Here is a 12,234-nt window from a genome sequence, read left to right as displayed (position 1 = left end):
CTGCCTTTATTGCAGCTAATTCAGATGGTGTTTGGGGGGCTGGTTCTGGAATTTTTTTGGCAAGAATTTCTGGTTTTTAGGCTGGTTCGGATGCAGTAGCTTGTGTATCAGTTGCGGATGAATCTATCACCTCTGTGGTAGATTGTGCAGTAAATTCAGCAGCTGGTTTAGCAAGTTCTGTAGCTGGTTCTGTTTCTTGGGACAGTAGCTTTGCCAGCAAATTCAACTTTGAATTCAGCAGCAGGTGGCACAGATTGTTCTGTTTCTTGGACAGCAGTCTTGACAGTAGGTGCAGAAGGTGATTCTTCAGCAGCATTGGTCTGAATGTGTTGTGTAGCAAATTGAATTGCAGCTTCCAAGTTGGTGGCTACTGTTTGATGGAGACTGTTTTGAGGCTTGGTTCCTCGGATTGGCTTGTCTTGATGTGCACTCAATTTATGGATCGTAGAGTAGATATTCTTTACGTCCAGCCCTGGTCATGAAAGAAAAATAAGTTAGTTAAATCAACTCCCCGATAACGGCGCCAATTTTTAACTGTGCGATTGTCGAAGCCAGTCAAAAATAACCTTTTTGGTTATCCATAATTTTACAACTGTAGATAGTGGTAAAAGGATCGAATCCACAGGGAATTGATACTCACCTATTTTTCTTATCAAGACTAAGCACAAAAATAAACAATAAAAATAAAAAGGGGGGTTTTGAGATTGATGAACTAAACTAGAATTAAAAATAGTAAAGTAAAGCAAATAATAAAGTAGAGGTAATTCAATAATGAGAAAAGTCTAGTTGAAGAATTGGATCCATTTCAGTTGTTGGGATTGATCATTGACACATAGGTTTCTTTATTTGACTCAATAAATTAGTTATGGGGGTGGAAGACGCTTCTCACCACCATATCCCTCCTTAAGCATAGATTAATTAGGAAACGTCCTCTAATTAATCACTAATCAACAAGTTGCCAAGGAACGTCCTTGGGGCTTTTAGCATCATACAACTGTCAATTGCATTAAGAAATAGAGAGACCTAATTCTAGCTACCCAAACGTATGGTGATCTTGCTAGATTACGCAATCTCCTTGGTTTTTATACCAAGAGTTACTTGTGTTTGAATAATTCAAGCAATTACAGACTTCAAACTATCCAAACTAACAAGTTATTACTTTGCAATTAAGAATCAATAGGCCCTATTGATCTAAATAACAAAGTAACAATGGAATTAAGCATGAAATTGCATAAATATTGATAAATAAAAGAAGAACATAATAGGTTCAGATCTCACAATCCATAAACAACTTGAAGTTTCACCTAATCTTCAACTAGAAAAAGGAATTTCAGCCACTCATGGCTGAAACTAACATAAAAATAAAAGAAAGAAAACCAGAAAGAAGGAGAGGAAGGAGCTGATTGGCCGGCTAGTGTGGCGCGCAACTGCAGGTGCAGTCTCCCCAAGATTGAAGCTCGTTTGTTGCTGGTTTAATCCTCTTTTTATAGCTGAATAGGCTGCCCTAAGTTTCTTGATTTGGATGGAGTTCTTTTCCTATTTAGAGTTGGATTTTCTTGAAGGCAATTGAATCTTCTTGAGATTTGGCTTCCTAAATAGGTGGGATAGAGTGCTGAGTTGTCTTCACATGTTTGGAGAGGGAAAGACTTCTTCGAAAGTTTGAAATTTGAATTTCCCGCGTCTCTGCTTCAGCTTTGTTTGGGCAAATGGTCTTGGGCAAACCAGGCTTGATCTCATTTGTTATCTTTTGGGCAGTTTTAAGGCCATTTTTACTAAATTACGCTTTTACACCATTTTCTGCAAAATAAGATCGAAATCACAAAATTAGGTAGAAAATGTGTAAATTAACATTAATAACAACATGAAAAATGGATCTAAATTTGGCTTGATCATTCATCTTATAACTTTCCTGATAATTCTGTTAGGGATTTGCAGCCACAGTATTGGCGACCACAAGATTGGCGGCCACAGGATTGTCAATTGGCTGGGGGTGTGCGGCGGAGACTGGTTGGTAGATTCCTTGCTGCAGGGCCAGCTATCCGATCATCTCTCTCAATTCTGCCAAAGATGCCTCAATTGTAGCAAGTCGCGCCTCTTGATTGTCTACGATGGTCGAACTTTACTCTGATACCAATCTAATAAAGGACTATTTAGACTCCATTAGGAGTTTTAACCAATATCGCTTGGCTAAGACGATAAAAGAGAAAGATAGAGTAGATGCCAAAAAATCTTATTGAAATTCTTTAGAAATTGAAAAGTGAGTCTCTAATAGCTAATAGCCAAGGAAGGCTATTTATAATAGAAAAAAAAAACCTAATATGCAAAATTAAGTAATTTTTATCCGTAGCCATTTAATTCTAAAATTTATTTTATTTATATCACTTAAGTTTAATTTTATTTTATATGAGATTACTTTAATTTGCTATCGCAGATATTCAAATTACCAACTTTTTTATCCTTTTTCTCTCTTCATTTTATCTTCTTTATATTTAATTAATTGATAATTATTTATTAGTGTAATTATTTTAGCTTTAGAATACTTTTGTTATTAAATTCAACCATCAATTATAATACATTTGCTATTTAATGATAATTTAAATATAAATTTGGAATTGAAAAACATTCTCTTTGTGTAAATTAACTAAAAGTTTAAAAATTTATACTAAAATTAATGGTTAATTATTAATATATTTATTGGGTATATATATATATATATAACACATTAAATCATTTAAATTTAAAAATGGATTCAACCTAAGAATATGTGAAAAATATTCCTATACTCCTCCATAAAAAAATAGGAGTGAAGTACATAGGGAAAGCATTTTTGGTCCTTAATCCAATGTCTCTTTCTTTTTTCCTAACAACTCTTTCTCTCTTCTTTCTTTCTCTCCAACTCTTTTATGCAACTTTCTTAGAGATAAACTTTCGTTATAAACTTTCCAAATTTAGTTTAATTATTGGAGGGTTCTCACCACAAGTAGTCTAAGAGGAATTCTATACATTTTCTTTTATTTTACAAGTCCTATGAAGGACAAAAAAGTATCGTCTGTAGAAATAATAGAGATTTTATCGTCACTCGAGTTTTCAAACTAACCCATTAAGATCCACATGGCCAAACTATATTAAAAACTTTAATCATATACATTAATTAACTAATAATTATTTACTAATGTAATTATTTTAGCTTTAAAATACTTTTATTATTAAATTGCACAATCAATTCTTTATGTACACTAAAAGTTGAAGAATTTATACTAAAATTAACAGATTAACAAATTCATTAGGTTTATATATATATAAACATTAAATAATTTAAATTAAATAATAGACTCAATAGAAGAATATTTAAAAAAAGAGAAGAAATTCAAAGGCAAGTGACTATTATTGGAGGAAGTGCATATGCTTGCACTTAAAGTACACACAATAATTTCTATAATCCATTATGTAAAGCAATAGGATTACAGAAATACAAGGCACATATTTTTATTTAGATTACTAGTTCCATATAAGATGGAAACTGATTATCTTGTATCCATTATGCAAATGGCTTTTGTCTAAGCATCTTATCAAATGCTTTTTCTGAAGATATCTCATCCATATCTCCACCACCTCCTCGGAGATTGCCGGCTTTACGTCCACCGTTACATATTGCAGCATTACATTGGCTTTGGCAGCCAACACAACAGTAATCAATTGTGCTACCACACCAGCCCCATTGACTACAACATAGGCCTCCAGGACACACAGCACCCCCACCTTGAGTTCCACATTGTTCAGCTAAAGTAGGCAGCCAAAGGGAAGTAAACAAAAGAGAAGAAACTATAAAGGCGAAAACCCTCATATCCGTTTATGATTTAATTATAATCTTAAATGATAAAGTGAAGACTTTTCTAATTACAAATTGGTATATAAAGAGAGAAAAGAGTAATTTTGTTCCTCAATTTATCGTTTATAGTATAAAAAATGTTTGTTGTATGATTTGATAAAAGTGTGTAATCTTATGAAAAATGTTTGTTGTATGACTCGATAAAAGTGTGTAATTTTAGACTCCCATCTTATCTACCAAATTCTTACATTATGCTTTTAACCTCTTAGAAATAAAAAAATAATCATTAATTTTTTTACTTTTTAACAGTTAGATGTAATCATTATTTAGTATAGAACAACAATTAATTTATAGCTATTTTATGAATAAAAGTTAAATTAAAAATTATATATATATAATTTTATTTTTTTATATGGAAATTAATCTTATTTTTTTTATTTTTTTTTATTTCAATTTATATTTTTCACTATTTTAATCTTGATGTTTTTTATTTGAATCGAATTGCAATGCATATAAACAATAATATCAATTTCATATAATTATGTTATCTTATATCATAAGATACTGCCAGAAATATTTAGTCCCATTGATCATTTATATTATTTTATTCATTAAAACATATTTTTTTCTCAATAACATGTTAATCATTAATAACAATTTTATTATTACTAGCAAGTTTATGTTAATAAAAATGAAAATTTAGTGAACCTTGTCATGCATATCTAATATTTGATATTTATTTTTATTTAAAAATAATATATTTATAATGTAGTGTTAAAAAAATAAAAAATAAATTCTAAAAAGAATTTTTAAAATCTAACATAATAAACTGAAATATTTTCAATCAACTATAATTATAACAATAAAAATTAAAATATGAAATGTTTAGGATAAATTACCAATATAGATCTAAAACTTTTGAGAAACTATAGCTTTAATTTATATATTTTTAAAATCAAATAATTTAATTACTCACTTTTAGTATATACTCAAATTAATTTTTCTATCTATTTTTTTATCCAAATATTTATTAAATTTAATAAAAAATACTGAATTATTCTTTACAATATTTTATATATGAGATTTATAAGTTTTTAAGATTTTATTCTTTTAACCAATTAAAATAACCTCCGATTTAAATTTATTATTAAAAATAAATATATTTTGTATATTTGATAATAATATTTATATTATTTAATAATATTTAATATTTTATAAGCTGAGAAAATGACTAATTATTAAAGCGTCAATTTCTATATAGTTATAAGAAATTATATTCGTTAACATATGTGACAGGGTATTTTTATAATTATTTTTTTAAATTTTTTATAATATGATAAAATATAATAAAGGATTATTTAGACTCTATTAGGAGTTTTAACGAATATCGTTTGGTTAAGACGATAAAAGAGAAAGATAGGCTAGAAACTAAAAAATTTTATTGAAATTTTTTAAAGATTTAAAAGTGAGTGTCTAATAGTCAAAAAAGACTATTTATAATAGAAAAAAAATCTTAATATGCAAAATTATAAAAATATCCAAAAAAATAATTAAAATGCAAAACTGACCCCCTAAACGATGGAATTTCCTTTCCGAAATTCCCTTTTCGAAAAGCTATCGTGTGTCTCCATCGGACGTCGGCAACAAAAGTTACGTCCGATCCAAGTCTGCTGTAAACTCCAAGACTAGTTGCTCTGTGTCATTCCCTTCCACTTGTAAAGAACTCGACCTCGAGTTGTCATCAGCAAGATAGTATTGAAATAGATCCGCCACGTTAAACGTCTTGGAAATTTTCATCTCATTTGGGAGGTCAAGAACATAAGCATTATCATTAATCTTCTGAATGATCCGGAATGGACCAATTTTTTTTTGCATCAAGTTTTTTCTATCCTCCATCACGCTCCTTACGTAAATATACCATAACTTGGTCACTGATATTGAAGGATTTGAAACGCCTATGTTTATCAGTTGTAGCTTTATATTTATTATTGGCTTCTATGAGACATTGTTGTATCTGTTTGAAAATATCCACATGTTGCTTTGCCAAGTTGCTTGCTCCAGTACTGTTGTGAAAAACTATAGGAAGGGCAATAAGATCAACTGTATGCGCTGGGACTTTCCTATACACAACTGCAAACAGTAATATCGTTGTGGAGCTGTGCATAGCACTGTTGTAAGCAAATTCTACTTGGGCAAGAGCAAGATCCCAAGCAGTTTTCTTGTTACTGCAGATGCAACGCAGAAGATTGCCAAGTGTGTGGTTCACCACTTTGGTTTGTCCATCAGTTTGGGGACAGCACTGCTGTATTGAAGTTCAGTTCCAAAATATTTCCATAAATTCACCCAGAAGTGAGCTAGAAACTTCACATCTCTGTCAGAAGTAATGGTCTTGGGGACGCCATGTAAGCGAACAATCTCCTGGAAAAACAGTTTTGCCACATGAGAAGCATCATTAGTTTTCATGCAAGGAATGAAATGCACCATTTTGGAGAACCTGTCAAAAACAACAAAAATAGAATCAGATCCACGAGTACATGGAAGACCAAGAACAAAATCCATAGACAACTCCTCCCAAGGATGTGCTGGAATAGGCAGTAGAGTGTATAAGCCCGTATTCTGCAAATGTCCCTTCTGAGTTTGACAAACTGGGCACTTTTGGACCATCCGACCTGTATCTCTTTTTAATTGTGGCGAGTTAAAATGATCCTCCAACCCAACAACAGTCTTATCAAGCCCCAAATGACCACTCAAACCTCCTCCATGTACCTCCCAAATCAGTTTTTCTCGCAAAGAAGATCGAGGAATGCATAACTTGTTCTCTTTAAAAAGAAAGTCATCATGTATCAACAAAATCATCATCTATAGCATACAAAACTTTCAGAAATTCAAAACCTACAACCTCTTGATTAACTGTGATCAACAATGCAGCCCTCCTACTCAAAGCATCAGCCACCTTATTACTATGGCCAGCCTTATATTTTATGACATAATGAAAGACTCTAAAATAACTTGCCCATCAAGCATGCATCTTATTCACATATTTTTGAGTTTTAAAATGGATCAAAGATTGATGATCTGTATGAATAATAAACTCTCACCCCATCAGATACTGCTCTCAAGTTTTAAAAGCTCGGAATATTGCATATAACTCCTACTCATAAGTGGACCACTTCTTCCTAGCTTTCAATTTCTCACTAAAGAAAGCAATAGGCCTTTTAGACTGTGACAACACTCCCCCAATCCCAACTCCACAAGCATAACATTCAACCTCAAACAATTTATCAAAATCGAGTAGAGCAAGAGTAGGGGTAGAAGTAAGTTTATCTTTAATCTCTTCAAAGCTCTTGTTGGCAATGTCAGTCCAAGTAAATTTCTGCACTCTCTCTTTCTTCAAGCAATTTGTGATAGGGGCAATGATGCTGCTAAAATTTCTGATAAACTATCGATAGAAAGTAGTAAGGCCATGAAAGCTACGAACTTTAGAAATAGTTTTGGGGATGGGCTAATTCCGTATTGCTTCTACCTTCTTCTTATCAACATGTATCCCTTCTGCACTAACAACGAATCCTAAGAACAGAACACGCTCCATCATATAAATGCATTTTTTTAAGATTAATAACCAGCTTACTTTCTTGCAAGGCTATCATAACTTGACGGAGATGCTATAAATGTTCTTCTTCGCTGCAACTAAAAATCAAGATGTAATCAAAATAAACAATCACAAATTTGCGTAAGAAAGGATGCAAAACTTGGTTCATAAGTCGCATAAAGGTGCTAGGTGCATTCGTCAAAGCAAAGGGCATAACCAGCCACTCATACAAGCCTTCCTTAGTCATGAAGGTTGTTTTCCATTCATCTCCCTGCTTAATCCAAACTTGGTGATAGCCGCTTTTATAGTCGATCTTAGAGAAGACTTGAGATCTGGATAGCTGATCCAGCATGCCATCCAGTCGTGGAATAGGAAATTGATACTGAACTGTAATTTTGTTGATGGCCCTGCTATCCACGCACATTCTCCAAGTCCCATCTTTCTTTAAAACTAATAGGGCAGGTACTCCGCAAGGGCTAATACTCTCCCGAATATGCCCCTTCTTCAATAATTCTTCAACCTGTTCTTGGAGGATTTCACTCTCCTTTGGACTCATTTTGTAATGCGGCAAATTCGGTAATTTTGATCTAGGGATGAGATCAATCTGGTGCTGGATATCCCACAAAGGTGGGAGCTTAGAGGATTCCTCCACTATCCTGAGAAACTCCTTCAACAATTCTTTGATGGGTGGTGGTAAAGATGGTGCATCCTCCGCTGCGTCTTTTGCTCTCACCAATAAAGCCAGCGTGCCTCCAGATTTCTCAACTGCGCCTGATAGCCTTTGCACTCCTGTGAAAACAGTAACAACATTCTTCCCTTCCACTTTAGAATGTTTCGCAAAACCAGAAGGCAAAATAGTAATCTTCTTTCGATTCCATGTGAACTTGTATGAATTCTCCTTCCCCTTATGCAAAGCATTAACATCAAACTGCTAAGGGTGACCTAGCAAAATTCCACAGCAATCCATATCCACAACATCACAATTAACAGGTTCAGTATAAGATTTACCGATCGAGATAGGCACGCTGCAGATTCTGTTGACCTCAATTGTCGGACCTTCCTTAATCCATCCGACTTTATCTAGCAAAGGGTGCAGCTATGTAGGCAACTGTAATTTCTCCACCAATTGCTTAGCTATCAGATTTTTATAACTGCAGCTATCTATAATTAGCCTGCAAATTGCCTCTCTACTCAATACTTTGCTTGAAAAATCTTCCTCCTTTGCATCTCATCCTCCTATTTTGTCGAGCATAAGATTTTCTTGACCACATAGGTGACCTCTTCATCTTCAGAACAAGCAATAGATCCGTTATCATCATCCACTTCCACCTCAGATTCAGCCACCTGCTCAACCACATTAACCTGTCGACGATCATTATTAACTCCTCTATGTTCTGGACAATTATTCGATCAATGACCAGGTTGCCTGCAGCGGTAACATATGTCTCCCGTTGACTTCTGATAAGGATTGGTTCTGCCTCCTTTGTGTTGTGTAGTGGTGATTGCTTTTCCCTTACTGTCTCTCCTTACTTTCATAGTATTCTAAGGATTGCCAGAATTTACAACCTTAGAAGGTTGCCCGCTGTAATTGCCTCTATTCTGCTGCGTCTCTGTCGAATCAAAATTTCTGTAATTAAAATTCTGATTATACTGCTGTCGTGGTTGGCAATCAACATGCTCTTCTGCCTTTTTGTCCATCTCAATGGCGTCTGCCAAAATGAAAATCGCAGCTACTCCCATCATACAATGAATTTCGTGATTCAGGCCCCTCTGATAATGAGCAACCTGCTGGGCTTCATTCTCACAGTTTTCACACCTCGCCTGCAACCTCAAAAACTCCTCAATATATTCATACACCCTTTGATTCCCCTATACACAGTCATGATACCAATTATACAAAACCTGACGTGATCATTAGGCAAGAACCACTATTCAATCATCTACTTCATCAACACCCAGTTTTATCTGGGTTCCAGCCTCCTCCGATAGCGTTCATTTTGAACCGATTTCCACTACGCTGTTGCACCCTCCTTTAACTTATAGGCTACAATTGGAACCTTGCGATCCTCTTCCACGTTCATAATTTCGAAGAAACGTTCAACCTCTGCCAGCCAATCAAGAATAGATTCCACGTCCAATGAACCAGAAATGTTTTGAAGGTCTATCTTGATCTTGTAACCTTCCTGATAATTCTGTTGGAGATTTGCAGCCATAGGATTTGCACTTCTTAGAAATGAAAAAATAATCATTAATTTTTAGACTTTTTAACCGTTAGATGTAATCGTTATTTAGTATAGAACAGTAATTAATTTATAGCTATTTTATGAATAAAAATTAAATTAAAAATTATATATATAATTTTATTTTTTTATATGAAAGTTAATCTTATTTTTCTTATTTCATTAATTTCAATTAATATTTTTATATGAATCGAATTACAATGCATATAAATAATAATATCAATTTCATATAATTATGTTATCTTATATCATAAAATACTGCCAGTAATATTTAGTCCCATTGATCATTTATATTATTTTATTCATTAAAACATTTTTTTTTCTCATAACATGTTAATCATTAATAACAATTTTATGATTACTATCAAGTTTATGTTAATAAAAAAGAAAATTTAGTGAACGTTGTCATGTATATCTAATATTTGATATTTATTTTTATTTAAAAATAATATATTTATAATGTAGTGTCAAAAAAATAAAAAATAAGTTCTGAAAAGAATTTTTAAAATCTAACATAATAAACTGAAATAATTTTAATCAACTATAATTATAACAACAAAAATTAAAATATGAAATAATTAGGATAAATTACAAATATAGATCTAAAGCTTTTGAGAAACTATAGCCTTAATATATTTATATTCGTAACATATGTGACAGGATATTTTATAATTTTTTTTAAAAACTTTTTGTAACATGATAAAGTATGATAAATGATTATTTAGATTCTGTCATGAGTTTTAACCAATATGGTTTGACTAAAACGATAAAAGAGAAAGATAGGTTAGAAGCCGAAAAATCTTATTGAAATTCTTTAAAGATTGAAAAGTGAGTCTCTAATAGCCAAGGAAGACTATTTATAATAGAAAGAAAATTTTAATATGCAAAATTATAAAAATATCCAAAAAAAATAATTAAAATGCAAAATTGACCCCCTAACGATGGAATTTCCTTTCCGAAATTTTCTTTTCGAAATTTCCTTTCTGAAAAGCTATCGTGGGTGTCCATCGGACCTCGGCAGCAAAAGTTGGAAAACATCCACATGCTGCTTTGCCAAGTTGCTTGCTGCAATACTGTTGTGAGAATGTATAGGAAGGGCAATAAGATCAACTGTATGCACTGGGACTTTCCTATACACAACTGCAAACGGTGATATCTTTGTGGAGCTGTGGACAGCACTGTTGCAAGCAGATTTGACTTGGCCAAGAGCAAGATTCCAAGCAGATTTCTTGTTACTGCAGATTCAGTGCAGAAGATTGCCAAGCGTGTGGTTCACCACTTTAGTTTGTCCATCAATTTGGGGATGGGTAGCACTGCTGTATTGAAGTTCAGTTCCAAAACATTTTCATAAAGTCACCTAGAAGTGAGCTAGAAACTTCACATCTCTGTCAAAAGTAATGGTCTTTGGAACGCCATGTAAGCGAACAATCTCCTGGAAAAACAGTTTTGCCATATGAGAAGCTTCATTAGTTTTCTTGCAAGGAATGAAATGCGCCATTTTGGAGAACCTGTCAACAACAACAAAAATTGAATTAGATCCATGTTGAGTACATGGAAGCTCAAGAACAAAATCCATAAACAAGTCCTCCCAAGGATGTTCTAGAATAGGCAGTGGAGTGTATAAGCCCGTATTCTGCGAATGTCCCTTCTGAGTTTGATAAACTGGGCACTTTTGGACCATCTGACCTGTATCTCTTTTTAATTGTGGCCAATAAAAATGCTCCTCCAACCCAGCAACAGTCTTATCACGCCTCAAATGACCACTCAAACCTCCTCCATGTACCTCCCGAATCAGTTTTTCCCGCAATGAAGATCGAGGAATGCATAACTTGTTCTCTTTAAAAAGAAAGCCATCATATATCAAGAACCCATCAGTAGGCTGGTGAGCCTGGACTCTAGCCTATATATCAGCAAAGTCATCATCTGTAGCATACAAAACCTTCAGAAATTCAAAACCTACAACCTCCTGATTAACTGTAATCAACAGTGCAGCACTCATAGTCAATGCATCTGCCACCTTATTATTATGGCCAGCCTTATATTTTATGACATAATGAAAGCTCTAAAATAAGCTGCCCATCGAGCATGCATCTTATTCACTTGTTTTTAAGTTTTAAAATGGATCAAAGATTGATGATCTGTATGAATAATAAACTCTCGCCCCATCAGATACTGCTCCCAAGTTTTAAAAGCCCGGAATACAACATATAACTCCTACTCATAAGTGGACCACTTTTTCCTAGCTTTATTCAATTTCTCACTAAAGAAAACAATAGGCCTTTTAGAGTATGACAACACTTCTCCAATCCTAACTCCACAAGCATCACATTCAATCTCAAACAATTTTATCAAAATCGGATAGACCAAGAATAGGGGCAAAAGTAAGCTTATCTTTAATCTCTTCAAAGCTCTTGTTGGCAGTGTCAGTCCAAGCAAATTTCTACACTCTCTCTTTCTTCAAGCAATCTGTGATAGGGGCAATGATGCTGCTAATATTTATGATAAACTGTCGATAGAAAGTAGCAAGGCCATGAAAGCTACAAACTTCAGAAATAGTTTTGGGGATAGGCCAATTC

The 12,234-nt window shown here is 33.4% G+C and overlaps 1 protein-coding gene across 1 annotated transcript; it reads right to left on the bottom strand.

Moving 5' to 3' along the window:
• Positions 1-3,538: 3,538 nt before the first annotated feature.
• LOC122722461 (acidic endochitinase WIN6.2C-like) lies at positions 3,539-3,844 on the bottom strand. The gene has a single exon (XM_043953165.1). It carries the CDS (start codon positions 3,842-3,844, stop codon positions 3,539-3,541), a length of 306 nt encoding a protein of 101 aa, XP_043809100.1.
• Positions 3,845-12,234: the final 8,390 nt, after the last annotated feature.

The sequence above is a fragment of the Manihot esculenta genome, chromosome 18, assembly GCF_001659605.2.
Source record: "Manihot esculenta cultivar AM560-2 chromosome 18, M.esculenta_v8, whole genome shotgun sequence".
NCBI lineage: Eukaryota > Viridiplantae > Streptophyta > Magnoliopsida > Malpighiales > Euphorbiaceae > Manihot > Manihot esculenta.
Note: the sequence above shows the minus strand (reverse complement) of the source record. Positions and strands in the feature narration are given on the sequence as shown.

What these genes read in the sequence shown, in the direction of transcription:
- LOC122722461 (XM_043953165.1), bottom strand. Translation starts at nt 3,844, where the DNA reads ATGAGGGTTTTCGCCTTTATAGTTTCTTCTCTTTTGTTTACTTCCCTT.